Below are 14,140 nucleotides of genomic sequence, written 5' to 3'. Positions count from 1 at the left end.
GACAATAATACAATCGATACATGTTAAAATAATGAACATATTTTAAGAAAACTGACTATAATTTTCCAAAAAGAAATTTTAATGAGAAGAGGGACATTGTTTATGTTTTTGAAAATCCTTCCAATGTCTGTCTTAAAAGAAGAAAACTGGATTCTTATATGTGCTTCTGTATTCAATCTGTCATGATGCATTGTTTTGGTAGAAGTATATGAAGAAAATTTGGTCTCACACAGATATGTAGTTGCAAAAAAAGGATCTCATGGACTCCCTAAATGAGACTTGGGGAACCCCAGTGGTCCTTCGACCACACTTTGAGAACCATAGGTCCAAAAGAATCCTTCCATCACCATTGGTGATAGGGTTAGATATATTTTGACAGCCTGTAGATAGAACATGGATTGGAGCCTAGCAGTCCTGTGTGCAGTCACAAGTGAACCACTTTCTGAATCTAAACATTAATGTCTCTGGGCCTCATCTATAAAATGGGGATAATTCCACTTAACTTACAGGTTATTATGAGGTTGAGAAAGAACACATATAAAGTGATATTGATGAGATATTCTGTAAGTACATAGTGTTCGTGATCGGTACTGTTTTGTTCAGAAGGGGGATAGAGGAAGGAAAAAGGGATGAATTCAACCCAATAATAGGCGATTCAAAGGAACATTCAATAGTGACTGAGTTGAGGGTTAAAAAGAAATGTAAAGAAGTTAATCCATGTTAGGCTAGAATAATGGCTTGGTTTATTTGAGTAGAAGTGGGCTTAGTGAACCAGCCTTAAGTTCTGTTTTTAGGAACCTATTGCCAATTTCCAATTCTTTTTATTCCATCACTCATTTCTAAAGTTCTGAATTGACTACAGCACATCTGGGAAGAAAAGAGAAAATGTGTGCTCTTATAGAAACTGGTTAACAACAAAGGAGTTAAACAAAAACAATACAAGTGAAGGCACAAAATAGGTATGCTGTTTGTGCCAAAGGAACCGCACATATTCAGGAGGATTGCTAGTGGCAGATCAGGGAAGGCTTCATGGAGGAGGTGTTTCTGCAGAGTAAAAACTGGTTAGAGGATGAAAGGGAGGAGAACATTCCAAAAAGACATGAGGTTATGAACAAAGGTATGAGGCAGGAACTGGCCTATTGGATTTGAGGAGAAAGAAGGCCCTTATTTGACAGGAGCTGTGGGTTCATTTTGCATACTTAGAAAGTAAGAGAACAATGTGGAACCAGATGACAGAGTACTTTAAATATTAGCCTAAAAATATGAAATGATGGAAATATTCTCTCAATTCATATGACATTTACAGCATGGAAAGCACATTCACAAATCCTATCCATTATCTCACATACAGATTACTTCCTACAGTTGTATCTGTTTTATTTATTAATAAATACCTATTAATAGAAATATGCCTGCTTTTGGTTGCCCTCTACTGTGCCTTTCCATAAGTTGGTTTTTATATTTTGTTTTCTACAAGAGGGTTGGCAGGCTGGCATCTCCTCTGCCGTTGCCAGAAGCAAAAGTGCAGTGTAACTTATATAGAGATGAAGAGACCATAAATAGGAGTGTTAAGTGAAGCACAAATTAACAGAGAACCCAGGAGATTCAAGAATTCGGTTAATTCAAGAGGCAATCTAAAGGCTTAGCATATTAAAGTCAGAAGGGACTTAGACACCATCAAGTCCAACCTCCTCTCAATTCTAATGAGAAAACTTAAGCTTTCAATCTCCAGCCTCCAAATCCAAAGCTCTTCTTACAAAACGACAAGATTTAGATGCCTCAGCAAAGAATTTTTCAAAATGCTTGTGTTGTTTCATCATTGAGTTACTCTTTTTTTTTTTTTTACATGAAATTCTCCATACCTAAAACAAAGCAAGACTGCTCTAGGTGAAGGTGGTACCTCCCGAGAATCCTCAGAGCTTCATAGAATTGAATTTGAAAACCCTCGTTAGGATGATGAGTGCTGTGGTGTAGGGAGTGGATAAGAGCCTGAAGTCAGAGGAGGGGAGATTCTCAGGGCTGAACAAAGATCAAATCTGGACCCTACCCCAGAACACAGTATGAATATTTCCTGTAAAGATGGTCTCTCCCTTCAGTGACTTCTACAATTGGGAAGTCAGATGTTTAAGAGAAGATTGTAACAATAAATTAGAAGACTCTCTGCAATAAGGTTGGAAAATGAGTAGTTCAAGTGCGAGTACTGGGAATGTTTCATTCAAGGTCAAGATAGCTGAGAATATCTCAATGATTCTGTCAACAGTACAAGAAATTGAGATAAAGAGAGAAAGATTTGGGAAGCAACTATATAGTATATAGGTTGTAAACTGAAGCCAAGTAATTATCTTCAGTCTCATAAAGTCCCACTACCAATAAACTTATGAAGCAATGTTAGCCAAACCACTGCCTTCCCTGGAAATGATTCATCTTCTCCAAGACTGTGTAAGCAACCAGAAATAATTTTGAATGACTACAGGTAATCTTTGTAATAGAAATTTATTTTTTCCCCATTATATCCTTTCTTTAAAAATTTTTAAGTTCTAAGGTTCATGATGGCATTTCTTTCTATGAGAAATTTCTGTTTTTGAAGAGTCAGAGAGACAAATACCTCTGAGAATTGTTTGACCACTAAATTCAAATTTTATCTGTCTGCAATATAAACTATTATTGGATAAGATGCTTACACAATTCCAGTGGTTGGAATACGCAGACATTGATTTAGGTCATTTCTGGCAGTTATTGAACAAAATATTGAAATGAAGAGATTGTTCATTTATCCAAGAGACTAACAATGTCACAGGGTCAAATTCTAACACAACCGTTTAACCTTCTATTTGAATTTATAGCTTGAGAACAAGACTTAAGTTGTCTTGGGGGAGGGATTCCTGTGTTTCAAACCTTGAAAGAACATGATGGCCCAAATGGATGGGTCTGTTTTAATATGTGGATGTGGTTAATGCCACATATGTTTAATATGTGGGATCTACGTATATCTACATATATTACAAAAAAAGAAATTTAGATATAACCTTCTTTCTGAAATAATAGTGCTGAACCAACCTGTTTAGGCCTTCCTCAGAGCTATTATTTAGACTTGGAGTTATAATATGTAGTTGAACCTAGATATTAAGTGATAAAGACCATGGACTCACATGCATTATCCAAAAAAAAAAAAAAAACCAATGTTTTCTATAATGCACTAAAATGGACTATCTGTTATCCAAGGACTTTGAGCTGTATGACCCAAAGAGATATGGAGAGATAGGAACAAGTCCCATTAGGCACAGGACTTTATTTTGGTACAAAAAACTCACCCACTTAGGTATGATTCATCTAATCTAAGTGAGTGGCAGCAGAAACCTTCACTGTGTGGGCTTTTGCCCTGTAGATTTGCAATTGGCATATTAAAAGGAAGATTGTCTCATTCTTTGCCATTTATATAATAGGACATTCCATTTCTGATCTCCCTGGGCCCATCTCCAGATATTCACTTCAAAAGGAATATGTTCACATCATTTCAGATTGGGCTTCTGTGAACTTATTTTACTTTAAAAACAAAGTAAGTACCTGATGATGTCTTGCAAAGGATGAATTAGTTATTGATTTCACCTTGGCCAGCACAAATAACTACCATTGAACATTCTTGTCTGGCACCTTAACCTCCATAACCTGTTGGAAGAGACAGAATGAGCCCTCAGAAGTGTTTAATTAGTTAGAACTTTGCAAGGTCTTTTCAAAATCCTCTCAAGGCCCTCCCTTCCCTGCCTCACCTCCTTTTTTGAGATTGCAAGGTTTTGCTTCCAGCTTTGTCTATTTTTGAAAGAAAGCAATGAATAAGCCCAAGTGTTACAGGAAATCTATGACATTGAAATCTCTGTCTCTGTACATGGTTTTGATGTTTCCTTTTTGAACTTCAACTCGACATTGCTTCATAAGTTACATTTGCCCTTCCATTTTTTTTTCCTCACTCTCTTTGAAAAGTTTGGCTTAGTTGTTAATATTCCACAGATTTCTGCAGCTTTTCTTGTTTGCTTTGTTTTCATGGACGCTATGGGGGGTAAATATTCAGCAGGTTGAATGTGAAATAAGGCACACAACTGCCATTACCCCTATCAGGGTTGCACATCAAAGTCTCCAAACAGAGAACTGAAAAGGTATCTACCTTTTGAGCTCCCTTTGCGTTAATAGCAGGAAGATACAAAACAACTGCAGACTTGCAGCGCTTTCAAGGATGAAGGTTATAACCTTTCCTTCAACTTAATGCTTGTTGATTTTATAACTTTTTTTGAAAGTTGACCCTTTCGGCCTCCCTGCATATGCAGCAATGCGTCATCCCCATCAGCAGAGGATTTGTAAAATTGTGTTTTGCTCTTTCAAAAACATGACATTGCTTATAGACGGCGAAAGGAAGAAGCAGTATTTACTCAGGAACCTAGAGACCTCTGCTGGTAAAGTGACTTGATGAGTGTTTTTCTAGTTTTGTTTATTATTAAGAAGGTAAGATAGCTTGGCCGCAGTTCTACTAATTTCCTTTTGAATTAAATTATGAATGGTTTGGATCCTCACTGAATGAGGATACTGAGGTCAAGTCAGCTAAGAGACAGGCTAAGAATATCGAGTAGCATCTTCTAATTAAGTACTGATATCAACTCTACTAGGTTTATATTGGTAGGCATTACACTATAGAAATGCCCTGTGAGAAGATAACATTCCAGAATGATACTATGATTCTTTTCTGCTGAAGGTCTTCTGCCTAAATACACTTGTTGTTACATTTAACAATAGTGTGAATTGTGCTTTAGGCAAGGCTTGATATTTATGAAAACTTTTTATGGAATGTGAAATTAACATTGTCTTTATCGCCACTAAGAAGGAGGAAAGAAAACATGACTTCAACTGAAGCATGAGAAATGTGGCGTAATTTTGGTGGTGGGAGTGGTTTAGGGCAGCGGGCAATGTGGGAATTATGTGCTGCCATGGATTCCTATGTCAAACTGTGGGCAGGACTAGATTTCCTAAGAAGGTTTTGGTAAAAATCAGGACTTATTCAGAGATTTGGGCTTCTGGGGCCATACTCTTGTGGGTAACATTCTATCAATATGGAATAAGTCAATAATAAAAAATGATAATAGTCTTGACAGAGAAAGAAGTCACAAAAATTATATAAGGGTGAGAATGAAGTAGATTTATTAGGGACAGACTAAGCTACTGTAACAGGGAGACCTCAAAATACAGTGGCTTAAATAAGAACGTTATTTCTCCCTCACATATCTCTCTAAAAATAGGCAGGTGGGAGGGCCAGCCCAGTGGCATAGTGGTTAAGTTTGCACACTCTGCTTTGGTAGCCCGGGGTTCACAGGTTCGGATCCTGGGCACTGAGCTATACACTGCTCATCAGGGCATGCTGTGGTGGCATACCATTATTACAAAATAGAGGAAGATTGGCACAGATGTTAGCTCAGGGCCAATCTTCCTCACTAAAAAAAAATTAATTAATTAAAATAATAGGCAGGAGGGTCTGAGGCTGCAAGGTCCAAGGCTGGCAGGTCATCATTTCCATCTTACTTAGCTTCCATCTCTGAGTCCAAGGCTGTTTCAGTTGTTACTTTTTTCCAATCAGTGGGAAGGGGTAATGAGAATCAAGGGCAAGTATCTTTAAGTAAATAACCTGGAAATTCCTCTCACTGCTTTCATTCACGGACCATTGGCATGAACTTATTTACATGGTTAACTCTAGCTGCAAAAGAATCTGGGAAATTTAGTGTGTAGCTAGGAAAACATGAGCCTAGCCAAAAATGTTGGGGCAGTGTGGGAGATTTTTCCTACTAAAAGGAAGAATAGATACTTGGGAGACAGGGATAGTTAATTTTGCTATGTAGTAGTTATAGTCATTCTGCCTTTAGTGATTAAAAGAGTAGCCACATGGGCCACAAAAATAGGGCATTCAGAGTTGGACAAAGGATGGGATGTCTTCTTAAAGCACCCCTGAACTTATACTCAGCCTTGTAATTTGCATAACGTCTGGAAAAGGAATTTTCTTATAAACCTACTTTTGTCCCTTGATTGCGTATGGTAAAAAGTGACTGAACATACACTGAATGTACATCTTCTCTTTGCTTTTTGAACTGCTATAGCTCAACCTAATTGGATTCAAAAAATAAATGATATCCATGTGGCCATTGAAGAAAATGTCTTTTGGGAATGTAAAGCCAATGGCAGACCCAAACCTACATACAGGTGGCTAAAAAATGGTGAAGCACTGTTAACTCAGGTAAGCAATTGATGATAATTGTGTCTTAGTATTGACTGTAATGGTTACTGTGTCCTCATTGCTCAGGAAATAGGAAAATGGTGAGTTGTTTCCAAAATAATTTGCAACTAAATGCCATTGATAGTGGAAAAAGTGAAAGTGAATGCAGTTGGTAAATAGAAACTGTACATAAATCAAATTCTTCAGCCTTGTTCTTCTTCAGCCTTCTTAAGCTCCTATGCTAGGTCCTTGGTCTTCACAGATTAACACCTCTGGCTTTACAATTGGAAAGTTGTGCAGAAGGTCTGGTACATGTAGTAGTGCTAAGATACAAATCTGTATGTGCACTAAACAAGAGCGAGTGAAGGAGTAAGACCTCTCAGCATTCCAATTCCCTTCTCAGTGTGGTGTGTCATTTCTTCATCTGGGGCGACTTCTGGACAACATGGTGCAATAAGATCATCATCAAAATATCAATTCTGCCTCAAACGTGTAGCAATGACATATTCAAATGCAAGATTAACTTCTCTAATACAACAGAAATAGAACAAAAACTAAAAGTGATGACTGGAGCTGGAGGCACCAGCCTGTAGGCCTGGGAGCAGGCAGTGGTAGCTGGGAGCTTAGGTTAAAAAAAAATCTTCTCTAGAGACAGGATACAAAATTTTTGGAGTGAAGGCTTTGGAGATAAATCCCCCCACCTACTGCTGCCCAGTGAAAGAAGCAGCCAAACTGCCCCTGCCTGGCTTACTGGGATGCTGTGGTGGAAGAGAGGTGGAAGGCACTGGGCCGTGCTTCCCACTGGCCCTGGGATGCGAGCTGCAGTCATCCCAGTGTCCTCACCTCAGGACCTGGGAGAAGCTAGGAGCACGTCTGTTTCTGGACTGGCGGCCCAGGCGATGAGGTGGAGCAGCCGCAAAACTGCTAAACAGTGGGAAAAAGACAAACAAAAATAACTCCTTTTCAGAAATAAGCTTGCAAAACCAATATTCCAAAATGTAAGCAAAAATTTATTTTTTAGAAAGATAACCAACCTATAGAACAGTCTAACAAAGAGATAGGAATGTCTGTTTAGGAGGCTCAAAGAGGTAAATGAAAGAACCATGTCCATAAAAATAAACAAGATATTTTGAAAAGATAAGCAGATAGATTTTTTTTAAAGAACAAAATGGAAATTTTAGAACTATATAACCATTGAAATAAAAATTCTGCTCAAACTATTCATTTTGTAAGGGGAAATGATAGGTTGTAATACTATTCACAAAGGATTTGGAAGGCATACTTCTCAAACACTTTTAACAAATGCTAACCTATCTTACCACTTCAAACACATTGTCTCATCTGATATTCACAAGGAACCTTATGAGATAAGTGCTATTTTTACACCCATTTTGCAGACAAGGAAACCAACTTGTCTGTAAAATGGGCATAACAGAGCAATTTGCCTAAGATCACATCCATCATTAGTAAGTAATGGAGCCTGGATCCAAATATTCAATGTCTGCTGGATGCATAACTGCCTCAGGTTGCCTGAATAAGGTTTTTAGAATTGGTTATATGGAAAATTTCTTCAGGAAAAGGGATGAGGAGGAAGAGATATGGCTCAAAGGGAAGAAAAGCTTAAATGCTCTTTGAAAGTATTTCAAACATCACTCTCTGTCTTTGGATTTTCTAAAAACAGACTCTGAGGCAGAGATTGCATGCAGGAGATATATTGGGAATGCTCCCGGGAGCCTCACCTATGAAGGAGTCAGGGAAGTCATATTGGGCAAAGGGAGATTAAACAGTGATGCACTTGCAACAGAGGTCTTCAGGGGTTGCTCTGGAGCCCAAGGTCCTTCAGAATTTCTCAAATTGAGGCAAGGGGGCCCTGCTGTTGCACTCCTGCTCTCAATGACCAGGTATTGGATTTGGGAAGTTTTTTTCAGCCAAGGGCAGTTCCCAGACAGAGACTTGGATATGAGCAGTCATCACTCTTAGCAGCTGGAAGAATAAGTACCTTGGTTCTGGAACGAGTACCTGGAAGGTACATCTAAGAATCCAGAAGGGATGGATCCTATACAGCATACTATACTACTCCATCTAATGCAGCAGACCCTGACAAAGAACTTGGAACAAGGCAGGGGGAGGGTAGGGAAGGACCTTAGAGTGAGAAATAAGTGTATCCAATTTAACTCTCCTTATTGTATTTTCTCAAATGTTCACTCAAATGTTCACTGAAGTTTGACATTTTCCTCAGGGCCCAAGTTGAGAGCCAGTTCTTTGTGCTCAGATTTCTTCCTGTTAGGCCACACAGGAAGGAGTCCTGGTCTGAGCAATGGCTTAGCTGTCAATGTGCACAACAGCAGAAAGGGGGCTGATGTGCCCAACCTCTGCCCTGTCGCATACACTTCCTCCTGTCACTGGAAAGGGCTCCTGCTCAGCCCATGATTCTCCCAAATTATAAAAGCCAAACTCAAACAAATCGCTAGAGTGTAGGTACCCAGTGAACCAGCATTTTCCTCCCTTTATTTAATATGAGGGAACATGGATGCCTAGATTCGATCAAAGCCTAATAAGGTGTCAGCCCAGCTAAACTGCAGACCTAAGGCAAATGGAAAACCAATGCATCTTTATATTTTATATTTTTATTTTTATTTTTATTTATTTTTTTTTTTTTTAAAGATTTTATTTTTTCCTTTTTCTCCCCAAAGCCCCCCGGTACATAGTTGTGTATTCTTCGTTGTGGGTTCCTCTAGTTGTGGCATGTGGGACGCTGCCTCAGCGTGGTCTGACGAGCAGTGCCATGTCCGCGCCCAGGATTCGAACCGACGAAACACTGGGCCGCCTGCAGCGGAGCGCGCAAACTTAACCACTCGGCCACGGGGCCAGCCCCTATATTTTATATTTTTAAATGGCAGGTCTCCTGGGAAGAAGGAGATCCTTCTTGGTACTTATGAAAATTGATAAGGCAAGTTAGGTATCCTCAGGCTGACAAATGAAAATGGTCTGTTGTTCCATATAATAATTTTGCTTTCTTCAGATTTGCTACCAGCGGATGGTTCTAAGCTTAGCTCATGCCACTGACAACAATAGAGAAAGGGAACATTAAACTATTAATATCTACTTTTTTTTTGGTAAGCCTCAACCAATATTAAATATTTGCTTCTGCTTTATCCAAGATTACAATTCTATTAACCTTCAAAGTGTTGTCTGCTCATAATCCGAGTGTTTTAAATACTTTAAACAGTAAATTTGGTTTTATTTCTCACTCCCCAACCCCTAGTTAGCACAAAGCCCTAAAAGCATTTTAAATTTCAGATTCATGTATTTAGAGGGAATATCAATCTGAATGGTTTCACTATTAAATCAATGAGAACTCAAGAGAGTCCTGCAATTTAAGTTCCATTTACCAACTGATGTACGAGTTGTTCCATTTAGCATCTGACCCGCCACAAATTTAGTTGACAGATAAATAGATCATGTTATATAAATTGCTTATATGATGGCTAGTTTATTCTCATTAAGCCCCTTTGATATAACTTGTAGCAAAAGTGCCGTAAGGTCTCAATTGTAGGTCAATGCTTTGTGTTCCTTTTTCTTTCACAGGAAAGAATTCAAATCGAACAAGGAACACTCAACATAACAATAGTGAACCTCTCGGATGCTGGCATGTATCAGTGTGTGGCAGAGAATAAACATGGAGTTATTTTTTCCAGCGCAGAGCTTAGTGTTATAGGTGAGTCTTTATGCTGGACAGAAAAAAAATAGAAACTCTTTAAGTCACTAAACTAACATGAGCTTTGCCTCACATCAGTGTTCAATCTAAGGAAAAGGGTAAAGAAATCTTTAAACCAAAGATATTACTTGAGAAACAAGTAATGCATTCTACAAGCAATAAGAAGAGACCACTTTCTAAATCAGCCTCTTCTGATGCTTACAATGGGTAATATAGTTCCCCTGGCACTCGTATTTATTCCTGTATTGACCACCCTTCTAAATTGACAAAATTTCTGAAATGCTTTGGAGTCTGTTGCTATCATTCTGATTTGATGCAAACTTAGCTTGGAAGGAGGAAGAGCTGATCTGGTTTGGAAAGTTTTATTTGAACAGCTGGCAGAGTGAATCTTGTTCTTCAACATCTGAATTTTCCAGGCTATGTCCTACTGGTCTGCCCCTCCAGCTACCTCTTTCATCATGTGACCCCCCCCCCTGCCCCCCCGCCCCCCCGCCATGCTCTTCAGCTCTACTGACCTTTCTGTTCTGCATATTCACCATCCTCCCTTCCTCCACAGGGCCACTGGCACATACTGTTCCTTCTACATGGAATGCTTTTCCTTTTCCTCTTCATTTCATTAACTCCTTCCCATTCACCATCTCCCAACTCCATTATTGCTTCCTCAGAAGGTCATACCTGGCCCTCTGCCTAGGTCAACTCCTCTCTTACAAGTTTTAGTACTGCCTTTTAACTTTCCTTTATAACAGTTGCCACAGTTACATTTTACATTTGTGTGATTTTTCTGTCTTTTTCTCCCATTGCACTTTAACTTCCCCAAGATGTCATGCACAGTATTTGGTTTAACTCATTATTTGGTCCTCAGGACTTAATACAGTATTGAAGCACATAGTATGCACTCAATAAATATTGAATGAGTGTAAGAATGAATGAATGTGGTAAGCAGTGAAGGAGTTGAGAGACTTTTTTTTTTAAAGATTGGCACCTAAGCTAACATCTCTTGCCAATCTTATTTTTTTTTCTTCTTCTCCCCAAAGCCCCCCAGTGCATAGTTGTATATTCTAGTCGTAGGTCCTTCTGGCTCTGCTATGTGGGGCACCGCCTCAGCATGGCTTGATGAGTGGTTCTAGGTCGCACCCAGGGTCTAAACCGGCAAAACCCTGGGCTACCAAAGCAGAGCACACAAACTTAACCACTCGGCCATGGGGCTGGCCCCAAGACTGTTTTAAAAAATGAATTAATGAGTTAAGTAAATAAATCATTGAAAGCATTAAGTTAAGTGACTTGATGAACCTATGGGTATTAAAAAAAAAACAAAGTCCAGTCCATCAACTTACATGTTTCCCATAGGAAAATCTTGATTCCAACTTCAGAGTTTAAATAAAGTATCTAAGCAATAGTTCTTCCTAGGGAAAACATAATAGAAAGTTTACAAATAAGAGAAAAGCAGCATACAAAGGGAGCTGATTCCATAAATCCTGATTATTTGCCCAGTTTCGGAGTCCTGATTTTCCCTTCTGCAACATACTTCTTGGTGCCTAGCATGTAGATCTTACATATGTAAGTATATGCTCCCTAATTGAATGTATTTCTACCCTGTGCAAGGTAAAAAAAAAAAAAAAAGAAGAAGAAACAGCTTCCTCAATTGTTCTTCTCCTCATTTCTTTACTTGGACCAACATCCCATCAAAGACAAGAATTTGTGAGAGTTCATGGGGCTGTGGCCTTTTTCAAAGAGGCCTAGGAGCATTCTGTGCTCCGGGAATAGACATCGGCTTGGCTTGGCCTACTGTATGTGTGACCTTTTTGGAAGCCTAAACACACATACCTGCCACCCTATAAATGTTGGGAACAATAATTCCAACTTCTTCCAAGACAAGGATGCTGGTCCTACCCTGCCTGGGTCAGTAGTTGGAACTGACTCTTTTGGAACACAGTTCTCCATGGTAGGTTGCTTAGGATGTTCTGCAGAAAGAAGCGTCTTCTCTACTATTACGTCAGCTAGTTAGAAGAACAGCTAAAAGTGAGGGTCTGTGGCCTAATGAAGGAATCATACTGTCCTAAAACCCTCTAGGTGAGTGCTTGCCAATTTATGAGTCTGAGGACTCCATTATAATTCTAAAAGATTTTGTAACTCCCTTTTTTAAAGTAACAAAATTTGGTAGCAACAAATGACTGCAAATCATGGGATATAATCGTGGGGTAAAGATAGAGGATGACTAAAGTCCCAAAAGCAGAGCCTGAAGTGAGAAAGGCTATTAATGATTTTTTTCTAGAGCACCTACCCACCACTGAACATAACAGAGTATATGTGAGATGTATGCATTTATATATAGACTGTATGAGAATATGTACATATTTGTATGTATACGTGAGATATAACAACTCTCTGCAGAGCCCTCCCCAGTCCCTTCCTCCTTGCCTTCCCCCCACCCAGGATTCAAAGCCGGTGAGGTGGGAATCACTGCTCCAACTTTTACAATCAGAGGGTTATTTCAAATCATATCCATTTGAAACTAATTCTGAATGAATTCTTGATCTGAGTCCTTTCTTAAGTCCCTTGCAGTCAGCAAACTAGAGCAGTAAAGATAAGATGAAGATTTCCTGAGAAGTTCTTTAACCACCGCAATCTGAACCACATTGACTATGAGAACAATAAAGCACATTAGTAAATGATACAAGCCAAACAGTTGGGAAAAATAGTAAGCTTTCTAGAAATTCAGGAAAGAGAGTTTGGACTGGGCTAGTCAGCTGAGCCTCGAAAAATAATTTATATTTGGACAGACAGAAAAGAAAACCGGGAATATTCCAGATCAGAGTGAAATAGCTCAAAGTTATAAAACATCTGGATAGTGTCTTACACGTAGAGAATCCAGAATATTTTTCAAAAATTTTTATTCAGATACATAAAGCATGTAGGCAAAGTTTAAACTTGAAAGAGAAAGATGGAAAAACTAATTAAGGACCAATTTTAGAGGATCTTAAACGAGCTTAGAAGTTTCCTCCTTAATATCCCACTTTTCCTGCCCCCTCCAAAAAATCACAATATATTCCAAGTGAATAAAGAGCAGTTAAATGTTGAAAGGGTGAGTCCCTAGAGTCCTCTTAAGTAAATGAAGGAGAAGACATTTGACTATTTAAAAATACACATAAATTATTTTTGGTTAACTTGGGTAAGCTATAATATGACTGTATTCCACAGGTCACTTTGTTTCTTGTAGAATAGTAATAGTTCGCCTCTTTGGGGTCAAATAACTGATTAGGTATTACCTGTATTAGAATCTTAGGGAGGTTGAATTGAACAAAGAAATAAAATGAAAACAAGATACTTCAGTATAAGAAAGAAAAAAAAATAGGATGGTTCCAGCTAGTGATCAAATATCAAGATCCTCCAGTGCTGGAGAGGAGATTCCCTTTCATGCTAGGTAATAGCCCTAGAGTCATGAATAATAGATGGGTAGGAAGCATATATTTAATAGGCTTTTCTCTTGGTCTTGTTTTATGTCTTCTGTCTAGGTATTTAATGTGTGTGTAACATATCTATATTTAATGGGTTGAAACTGCTAAATAATTAACCTAGGTGCTGGGTGATTTACTCACTGGATGGGTGAATGCCATAGAGAGACTTTTACCTTGAGGTCAGTATATTAGAGTAGGCCTGGTGATGAGTACATCAAATAGAAATGTCCTTGTTTGAGACTGACCTATTACAATTGAGAGTTTATTCTTCTTCAGGGACTGTGCCCAGACTTCTTCTCCTGTATTAACCTATGTCATGGATGAGGTTCACCTGTGTGACACGCTCCTATGGGTATCCCTGGGATGCTGCACAATCCCCTGGGTGATACCATCATTCCATCCTCTGTCGCATTCATGAAGGAATGTTGGAGTGAATAGTGTCTTATGGTAATAAGACTTATGATAATGGGGAACCTTGAATCTTCTATAAAAATGCAATTAAAAAACTAACGTATTTTATTGGTTAAAAAAATAACTTTTTTAATGTAATATTTCTATTTGTGTTTAGTATTTGTATCCACTTAGATAGATGATCATATGGGTGACAATGACTTCTGATTGAATTGCCAAAATTGAAATTTTCTGTGATTCTCCATACAGAATGCTTATGCCATGTATATATCATGAGGTAAAGATAGAGGATAACTAAGATCCAAAAAG

At 38.6% G+C, this 14,140-nt stretch overlaps 1 protein-coding gene across 10 annotated transcripts in view; it reads left to right on the top strand.

The window, feature by feature from the left end:
* Nucleotides 1-14,140, top strand: part of CNTN4 (contactin 4) — an 874,155-nt gene that overhangs the window by 724,140 nt on the left and 135,875 nt on the right. For all 10 annotated transcript variants that reach the window (XM_023620062.2, XM_023620061.2, XM_070238574.1 and 7 more), the window contains 2 exons: nt 6,132-6,268; nt 9,836-9,965. In XM_023620062.2, the coding sequence (XP_023475830.1) occupies nt 6,132-6,268; nt 9,836-9,965 (267 nt within the window). The remainder of the gene's footprint in view (nt 1-6,131; nt 6,269-9,835; nt 9,966-14,140) is intronic.

Source organism: Equus caballus, chromosome 16 (genome assembly GCF_041296265.1).
Source record: "Equus caballus isolate H_3958 breed thoroughbred chromosome 16, TB-T2T, whole genome shotgun sequence".
Taxonomy (NCBI): domain Eukaryota; kingdom Metazoa; phylum Chordata; class Mammalia; order Perissodactyla; family Equidae; genus Equus; species Equus caballus.
Note: the sequence above shows the minus strand (reverse complement) of the source record. Positions and strands in the feature narration are given on the sequence as shown.